Raw genomic sequence first — 10,460 nt, 5'->3', positions numbered from 1 at the left:
TGTGTGTGTGTGTGTGTGTATACTGTATATACACAGACACACAAACAGACATATATTATTATATTTATATATATATACACACACACACACACACACACACACACACACACATATAATGTAAACAAACTTTTATGTTAGATGCGATTAGTCTAACTAGTCATCTAGATTCTAGATGATCAGGTCATTATATGTTGTGCTTACTTTAATGATTAAAATTTACTTATTGTCACGAAAAAAATCTTTACAGGCTATACTTTATCCATAAGTCCATATAAATTATAATAATTAACTAATCATTATTATATTATTAGTTATTTTATTCTTCTGCTCATGGAGTGAAATGTGACTTGTTTTCATTAGATTCACCCTTATAAGCTTATTCTCGGTGGAACAGGATCCGCTTCAAACATATTCACGTTTATTGAAATTACGGTAACAGAAAATACAAAAAAAAAAGTGATTTAAATCATAATCCGACATAACTGTGCAGTAATTGGATAAAACATTAGAAAATCAGATCCATTGCATAAACCATAAATTGATTACCAATTTCCTGGAATGAAGTTGAATCCTGAAGCTTTTCATTGGTCTGCATAACTAACAGTTAGTCGGGTTGGCATGATTCTGCTGAGTAAAAACAGGCAGGAACATACAAACACAAACCCAAAACCAAAAAAACATAGATAGTTTTTTGACAGAACGAACTTCCTAGAATTCTTGGCGCTCTCCTGTGGAGGTAAAATCCTCTTCCTGTGGTTTTGACACAGTGTTTGTGGCATCTTAAAAGTGTTTGGTCACTTAAAGTAAGTATCCTGTCGCGTGACAGAATTATAGCTCAGAGTGTCAGACCGAACCCAGAGTCCAGCGCACGCACGAGAAGGACAGAGAGCGAGAGAAAGCGAGTGTGTGTCGGGTCAGGTTGACGCCACGGGCCGCAGCAACTCCAGTTGGGATTCCAGAGTGACTCGCTCCCGATGCACAACCTTACGGAGAGAGAGAGAGGGGAGAGAAAGGGAACACAGAGATGAACTAAAAGTGCTCTGATTATTTGAGATAAGCTAAGCCGACTCGATCAAATTAAACTCAATTTCATTTCAACATTTCCTTCAGGCCTGTACACTGTAAAAAAATTCTAACCTCCCCAACTCAAAATTTTCTAGTGACTGGTCACAACTACATTTTTCAATTGGCCCAAGTAAAATTCTGTAAAATTAATTTAATCAATTGTTGCAATAGTCTGTTAAAGCTACACTGTGTAATTTTTTAAGTTGATTCTTAGCAAATAACTCTTTGTTCTTTCAAAATGATATGTGCTCATTAATGTGTAATCACTTCTACCAACTAATCAAGTATTCTCGTAAGCGTAGAATCTGCCATTTAGAATACATACGAGCGAGTCGCTCGAATGGCGGCGGCCATGTTGCGCCTCCATCTTGAAAATACATTAGCCAAAGAGGGACATACCTGGAAATTCAAGCTTCGCCTTTCGCGTTTTTTACACTCAGTGGCACCGTGACGAATGCGAGGGGGAGATTACTCGCGACTGCCGGCAGATTTGAAATAATACGGCCACCGAAGCTACACAGTGTAGCTTTAACATTGGCTCAATGAGAAATAATACGTTGAACCAATTGAAAAATTTTTGAACCTTTTTTTTTTTAACTATAAAATTCACTAGAAAAATTAATTTTGAACCTTGGGTAGATTAGATTTTTTTTTACAGTGTATGATATAAAAAAAAAAATAAAATAAAAAGCACTATTGTGACCTGAAGCCTAAAGTAAGTGATCTGATATAGATTTATCAAATCCAAATTTCCTAAAGCTTGTGTGGAAAAAATAACTTGAATTTACATAATTTGAGTGGTTGCTAACCTTATATGAGCAATAGTACCAGTGACGCTTGACTAAGCACTAACAAGCTGATCCTCAATTGACAAATGTTGGTGAGCACACAGGCATTTGTCACATCAGGAATGCCACTGCTAGACAAAGTGACCCGAGGTCATGACCTTCAGATGACATCAAACTGAAAGGATGAAAGCAACTGGTCTGACACTCACAGACACGTTTATTTCGACCTGTCTTCATTTGTCATTAAAGTCACGAATATCACATATCTTCTAGAACAATACAGACACACACTGTCAAACAGGCTTCAATTCACGTCATCTGACACCCATCAGGAACATCTTCTCAAATATCTGCACAGGTCTGACTGCTTTTGATTCAGTGTATCTGATACCCCATATATTGTCCCAGACTTCATGCATTTCCACCATGAAATGCATAGGCACTTCTGGATATTTCCCTGTGCATGCTCATTTCTCCTCTTTTTACATTTATAGTACCTTTGCCATCATATAATGCTCACTTAAACTTACTCTTTAAAACACTTATAATTTAATAACATTGTTACATGTAATTTTGAGCAAATTTCAAAATGAACATCCATTTTTCAAATTGTACATTATAAAGTTCTAACACCTAAATTCACTTGGAGCATTAAAACAATTGATTTAGTGTTTTATTTTTTATTATTTATAGAATTTAATAAGAATCAATGCAACAATTACATTTCAAAATGCACATGTACTCATCCATTCATAGTCATCCATTACATTTTGTCGATTATATTTAACTAATGTCTAACTGTTATAGCAAAACAAGCTTGCGATGACATTATTTTATTATTTAAAGGGATCATGAACATGAACTGAGTAATCAAACTTTTCTTGAGCTTTTGACACATGAGGTCATCATACTATAAGAATATCCTGTAAGCTTCAGAACTGAAAACTTCCATGTTAGTCCAAAAACAGCTTTTATTGTAACCAAGCCCAGCGAACAACTCGTTGTGGAATGTGTCTATAGATCTTCTGAAGCCTCTAAAGAAGAAAATCAACGCCTTCTTCATCATTGCACCTTTGGCTCCACCCACTGGCGTGTTAGTGAGACGAAGAAGACGAGGAGCGAAGAGCTATCAGTGGATCATATAATGACTATTACATTACATTCCAAAATATCCTAATGCTAGGAATGTGGTTATTTATATTCAATAATGTGTATGTCTCAGTTGAGCATTATTTATTTGTATTCGGTATTGTGGATTCTTTGGTAAATCAGTCGCAATTTCGGAGTAGGCTTTGCAAACAGACTTTTTTACGATATGGACTCGACAGTAATGCCACAATAAGTAACTGTGTTAATTCTAATGCCTGATCTGTGATCAGTGATTTCTGATATGTAATGATTCATGTACAGACAGAGGTGTCAGTTAATTAAACCAGTGACTAAACAGTCAACTTCACATTGTTATTCTTAGTCAGATGAAAATAATCTGTTATTTAAACTGTGATTAATTATATATAGAAAATGATCAATGAACGCTCCCTTTGCAATCGCTGGAGCTGTCAATCACACATCACAAGTTTATCTGTGACTCTTGCCAAAACACCCATTTTAATCAATGAATCTCTTATTTGCATTGTGTTTGCACTGTTAGTTATGATGAAAGCATTCGTTAGTGTGCAGAAATCGAGTTGCAATGATGAAATCACTGCGCTCAACATGTCTGTGATCAGCTACAATGCTCATCACTGAAACATTTTATGCCAAGATCTGCATTTGATGCTATAGATCTAAATATAATACTATAATCAACACTTTTCACAATTGTTAAATCACAGCAGTGGACGATTACACTGAAGTCTCAAAGAAACATTATAAAACAATGCAGTTCATGACTCCTTTGAATTAAATTTAAAATATACTTAAAAAAAATGTTTTAAATTTATATTATACAAATTCAATAAATAATTAAATAAATAAAATTGGAAACAAAAGCAAACACTTTCTAATGTGAGATTCATTGCATAGCGTGCAGTGGTCTGCAGGTTAACTGTTTCCCAGAATGCAGTGCAACCTGATCTGCACATGAGCATTTATGAGCGTCTTTCACATTTCATTTTCCTCACTTTCTTCACTTTCTCTCACTCTCTCTTTCTGCTCTCAGTCAGTAGTAAAATGCATTTCCAAGCGCACACACACACACACACACACACACACACACACACACACACACACACACACACACACACACACACACAGCTGCTGCAGGATGCACTATTTTAAAGAAGACAACTGCTTGAGGCCGAGTCTAAGCTTGCATTTTCAGAAAGCCAGACTGTGTGTGTGTGTGTGTGTGTGTGTTCATTGAGTGGATCACTGAATAAATTGAGGACTGCAACTCCAAACCATCTTCAGTCACTCAATAACTCTTGAAGGTAACACAAGCCGTCTGTGTGTGTATATATAAAAGCGACATGCGCTCGATACGAGACTAGAGATATGTGATCGGTCTGGGTAGGGGTGTCGGAAATAGTACGTGCCGCCCAACCGGAAAACTAACCTAAAAGCAGACAGCTTCAATCTTCAGATCCAATCATATGAGACTGCTAACATCTTCAGCATCACTGGCCAGCGTTTCTTTATTAATGCTTCTTGGAATAAGCGTGTGTAAGAACTATTCCTGTACAGTATGTGTGTGGATATGGCAGACACACCTTTAGCTGTTGCTGTAGTTCACTGTTGAGACGTGTCAGGACTGCGTTGGTTTCTCGGTTCTTCCTGATGGCCATCTGGATCTCTCTCTTCTGCTTGGGTGGAGGCCTGGAACACAACACAATAATCATGAGCGCTGTCTGCACGTGTGGATGAGCTTTTAATGATGTGCAATTCAGGATCCCACTTGTTTAGCGTTTATAAATCACTGATACATGCTGTTTGTTCCCTGATGTGTTCTGTGAGAGGGGGTTTTATTGATGGATTCATTTTAGGATTTATATTTAATATTATACATGTATATAAATTATTACATAATTTATATTACTATTATTATTATTATAGTTTCTAATGTACATTTTTTATACATATTACAATAACATATAGCTTAAAGATAAAAAATAAGTACATTAGAAAAAACTACAATAATAATAATAATATCATATAGTTATTGTAAACACTGCCATTCACATTAAATCTTTTATATTATATATTGAATATATTTTGTTATTATTGTATTTTTATTTTGTCTCATTTAGATTTTAGAAGTAACCTTTAAGCTATAATATGTTATTGTCAATAGTTATTGTAAACATTGCCATTGTGTTATATTTAATATTGTATATTTTTTATTTAATACATTTTTGTACATTTAATATATTTTTTTCTTTTTCACATTTATATACTTGCAATTTTCTTTTTATAAGTAATCGTTAAGCTAAAATGTTATTATAGTTATTGTAAACTCTGCCATTACTGTACATTTAATACATTATATTATTTAATTTAATATATGAATATGAATATGAAGAACTGATAAGAATGTAAATGTGTACCTTGAAATGCAATGTAAGTCGCTTTGGATAAAAGCGTCTGATAAAAGTAAATGTAAAATGTTATATATTATTATTATACTTCTAATTTACATATTCGCTTAATTTTTTTATTTATTTCTATAAGTAATCTTTCATCTATGTTATTGTAAACATTGCCATTCTTGTTTATTTACTATTTTATATATTTTATATTATTATTATCGCATTTTTCTATTTTTTTATATGTAATCTTTGAGGTATGATATGCTGTTGTAAACATTGCCATTCTTGTTCATTTTTAGATAAATAAAAATGAATAAAAGAAAGATATACGGACCTCTGTGTAGATTTGGTCAGTGTGGCAGCAGAGTAGGGCGTGGTCAAGGGGGGCGTGGCACTCAGGCTTTCTGGGTGGAGCTTTCTTCGGACTGGCTTCTGAGGGGCGTGGCCTTGTTGCACCACTGTGGAATCCTGGGAAGTGGTTTAAATGTTTCAGGTAGACTTTGAGAGAAACTTCCCATATCGGTAAACTATGATCAAACATGCCCTAAACATCAGTACACTGAAGAGCAGTAAAGATGCATTATGTTCATGGCCAGAGCATCTGTGAGATATTGAGCCCTATTTAAGGGTCTCAGATAAGGCGTTAGGTGCTGGTTTAATGGAAAGGGGTCAGTTTTTACCGATTTGGGTGCCAGGTCTTCTGTGCTGAGAGCTCCTGTCACGATGGTCTCCTGCTGTCAGAGGAAGATGCGTTTAAGATCAGGAGGCTTTCAATGTTAGTTTCCCAAAGCAATTTGTAACATTACCAAGACAACAGGACATTTAAGAGGATCTGTTATCATGCTGTGCTTCATTAATTCCTTGTTTTTCATTCACACTACTGTTCAAAAGGATCGGCGAGATTCTTTCAGGTCTTTTATGCATTTATGCATGTTTATTTTACACATGCATGCAATTAAATTTGAAATTTTAAGCTTAGATAGATGAAAGTTAATTTATCCACATATACAAAAGACTTCCTTAAAGTGCCCCCATGATACTTTTTAGAATATTACTATTCATGCAGAGTGTATTACAGCTGTTTGTGAATGTAAAAGGTCTGCAAAGTTTCAAAGATCAAAGTGCAGATAAATGGAGTAAGTGTCTCCTAAAAGAGAGAACCGATTCTGAACTGCTGAAATGAGTTGTCAGTAATGTCATGCTCTTAATTCCTGTTTCATACTCAAGTAACAATGTAACAAATTTGCTTAATGCCAGTCTATGGTCTTCATTGGCTGTCTGTGAACAACATCTACTTTGACCCTCAAACACTGTAGTTGTAGCGAAGACTGGAAGAGTTTGGTTCGTGTGTCAACATGTTGAGAAGACGCTGTTTTCTGCGAAAGCAAATCCTCTTTGCACCACTTCCAAAGCATGAGGACTCGGTAAATTGATACGGTAAAACCAACGCCATCGTTACTGTTCGTATCACTGTGTATCAAGTGCGGAGGAAAATGTCCACAGCTGAAATTCAGATATGGTAGTGGGCGTTTGGTTTCCAACCAACTGACCAATCAGAGCAGAGTAGACCAATCACAACAGCCTGGGCCGTCTGACCAATCAGAGCAGAGTAGACAAATCACAACAGCCTGGGCCGTCTGACCAATCAGAGCAGAGTAGACAAATCACAACAGCCTGGGCCGTCTGACCAATCAGAGCAGAGTAGACAAACACAACAGCCTGGGCCGTCTGACCAATCAGAGCAGAGTAGACAAATCACAACAGCCTGGGCCGTCTGACCAATCAGAGCAGAGTAGACAAATCACAACAGCCTGGGCCGTCTGACCAATCAGAGCAGAGTAGACAAATCACAACAGCCTGGGCCGTCTGACCAATCAGAGTAGATTTGCTCTCAGAAAGATTTAGAAAGGGTTTAGAAAGACTGAATCCTTGATCAAACCGATTTGACCTTGGATGCATGATTTGACCTTGGATGCATGATTTGACGTTGCATTTGACCTTGGATGCATGTAAACTTATTGTAGGAGACTCAAAAACAAAATTAGGAACCTTTAAAATATCATAACGGGGCATACTAGTCTGCATTTTCCCTTAGTCCTCTTTCCAAAAGCTGCAATTTCCAAGTCTCTCACACAGAGGATGTGGGCAAAGAAAAAGTTGAGGCGTAGAAGCGAAGGCTGCATTAAATTCTTCCCTCGCTCTTTAAAGTGAATTACACAGCTCTCCCTCAACGCTGGCTCAGGATACGACACCGTGTGCGTTCATGGATCACTGAGGGCGTAACATCAATCCCGACATTCTCAGTAAAGACACTCTGGCTTACGACACTTACACTGCTGTATTTCACACAAATATGACTACTGTTTATTTAATCATGCGTGACTGGAACGTCCATATTTCCACGCTATCGTACTCTGTCAGTGTAGTGTAAACATTCAATCACTTCGTAAAAAATGCAATACGTTGGCTAAAAAGCCCCCGCCGCCCAGGACTGTGGTCGTTGTGGCACTGGGAATCTGTTCTTTATGGCACAATGAAAAGTAATAGCAGAAACAGGCCAATTGCAAGGCTGTAAATTTGTCTGAAAAGTCATAAATGATTTGATTTGCTGCGACAGGAGTTATTTCACCCAGCTACCCTCGGGACAAAACACAAGAGTTATGACCGCAATACAGCCACGTGAAGGTAACGGTGCCCATCGCCGCCTATAAACCTCAGAATGACCATTACATGGGCAAAGGAGTGTTTAATAAAAACAAGTGTTCCTACAAATGGTACAAAGACTTGGAAAAATGGTGACCGAGCCGAACACCTGCCCAGTATAACCTGCTGTTTGAGAGGAACATGGGTTAGTTGGATAGGGTCAAATATTCTAAACCGGTCAGTTAAAGCTGTTTAGCACATGGATACAGTCATCTGCATTAACAACAGCGCCACCTGTTGTTTGTATGAGGTAATGAGCTGTGAATTCATGTCACATAGTAATATTACACAAAATATAAAGGAATAAGCACACAGAACGAATTATATTTACCAGAGGATAGCAAAGTTCAAAGAAATAAAGAGAGAGAGAGAGAGAGAAGTTTCTTTTATACATGCAGCTTTATTTTGCACTGTTTTTATGTTTTTTTTTTTATAATTAATCAATTGTTTTTTTTTTAAATAAAATATTGACATGATTCATAATTGATTTGGATAGAGTTTGCTAAGCTAATGACGCAATACTCCAAAAAGCATAAATACAAAAGCACAGACAAATTAAAAACAATTTCAAAAATGACTAGTTTAAAAAAATACTTTATTTAAAATAAAATAAAATAATAATATTACTATTATTATATAATAAAATAAACTAATAAAATAATAATATTACTATTATTATATAATATAATAAAATAAAATAAAATAAAAATATTGCTATTATTCTCTCCAAATCTTAATTTTATTTTTCTGAAAAGACAGAAAGCCAGAAATTTGAAACTGAAAACTGTGTGACACTTGATTCACGATAGAGGTGGGTGGAGTTATGTGGTTTGATTGACAGTTTGACGATCCAATGGAGATACGAGGTTCAGTCACAAGCTCTTTTTAATACGTTTCATTGGTTAAATATTTGCAAACCCACAGACAGGCGTAAAGGTTGACCAATAGTAATGATTTATGGAAACAAAGAAAAAAAATGGATACACAAGGTTTATGCCTGATATTTAAAATTTTTGTTTTACTATTAGAGTGAAATTATAATAATAATGAAAAAAAAATTATCTATCCTCATTGTAATTGGAGAAATAAATCCAGCCCCTCAAACCGAGCCCTGCATATAACTATATAAACTTAATAAGTGAATAAATGATTATAAAGTGTTTCTGTAACAGGGACTGAAACAAACCATGGCTGTTTCCATAATATCACATCATAACACTGAATACTGCATAAATATACTCTGTCTCTCACTCGTCAGCACTCAGGAGAGATGCTGATAATAACATGGCGTGATTCAAGGTCAAACATGAATCTCTTGGTTCCTGCTCAGAGTTTAATTAAGAATGAGCGCTTCCCCCTGAAGGAAACCGAGAGATCTGAGACGAAGTAAACGAGTGGAAAGTAAGTGTTGGAGGATGTTTTCTGAGACTGTGTTTCCATGACATGTGCCCTGAGCTCTGGATGAAGCTCAAGTCAATAACGAACACCTCAGGGATGCTGTGTTGTCTTTAGATAACAATGGATATAAAAAGTTGCAAAACAGAACAAATCAAATGAAATATGAGATTGAACCCAGATACAATTAATCCGAAGCTGTCAGGTCTAGTCCCTAAACGAGATCCTGTGTCAATGTTATAAAGGATAGGAGAAGTCAAAATTTGACAGTAGTTCAGGTCATGCATCAGGCCATGTGGGCAAAACAATCATCTTTGCCAGAACCTGATGCTAGATTTACGGCATACGTGACAAAGCACCATAAACAACGTCACAGAAATAGCACTCAACAAGCCAAATGCACAAGAGACATGATTCATAATTGATAGAGTTTGCCAAGCTAATGATACAATACTCAAAGCATAAAAATACAAAAGCATACAGAAAATTGAAAGTAAAACATTTTTAAAAACAAGTCCATTATTATATAGATTTTTTTTAAATTCTAATGTATTGAGAGAAAAAAAAGAAAGAAAAAACAATATATATATATATATATATATATATATATATATATTCCTTTATTTCCTATTTATTACAATTATTCTGTCATAATTTTTGATTATTTTAAGGAGCAAAAAAGGCATAAAATAAATGAAAGTAAAACAAATCTATTCTAAAACAAGTCTGTTGTTGTTTATATTTATTTTTAGTCTGTATTTTTTTAGTCAATGCTTTTATTCAATACTACTTTATTGGAAATAAAATAAAATAAAATACAATAATAATATGTGAGAAAATTAAAAAATAACAATTTAATGCTATTATTCTCTCACAATTGTTTTAAATATATTTTAACGAGTATAAAAAAAAACATCCAAAAAATAAAGGTAAAACAATTCTAAGAAGAAGTCCAATATTATTTAGATTTATTTTTATTCAA

At 35.2% G+C, this 10,460-nt stretch overlaps 1 protein-coding gene across 4 annotated transcripts in view; it reads right to left on the bottom strand.

Annotated features, from left to right (window-relative positions):
- Window positions 1-397: 397 nt before the first annotated feature.
- The window catches only part of reps2 (RALBP1 associated Eps domain containing 2), a 51,988-nt gene continuing 41,925 nt past the window's right edge, over window positions 398-10,460 (bottom strand). For 2 of the 4 annotated variants that reach the window (XM_081386087.1, XM_081386088.1), the window contains exons 16-19: window positions 6,061-6,114; window positions 5,715-5,848; window positions 4,565-4,670; window positions 398-983 (exon numbers count right to left, since the gene is read on the bottom strand). In XM_081386087.1, the coding sequence (XP_081242213.1) occupies window positions 915-983; window positions 4,565-4,670; window positions 5,715-5,848; window positions 6,061-6,114 (363 nt within the window). In that variant the 3' untranslated portion in view covers window positions 398-914. The remainder of the gene's footprint in view (window positions 984-4,564; window positions 4,671-5,714; window positions 5,849-6,060; window positions 6,115-10,460) is intronic. The other 2 variants (XM_081386089.1, XM_081386090.1) reach the window with 1 other exon arrangement.

The sequence above is a fragment of the Scardinius erythrophthalmus genome (assembly GCF_964197995.2).
Source record: "Scardinius erythrophthalmus genome assembly, chromosome: 15".
NCBI classification, from domain to species: domain Eukaryota; kingdom Metazoa; phylum Chordata; class Actinopteri; order Cypriniformes; family Leuciscidae; genus Scardinius; species Scardinius erythrophthalmus.
The sequence above is the reverse complement of the archived record's forward strand: the minus strand, read 5'-3'. Positions and strand labels throughout refer to the sequence as shown.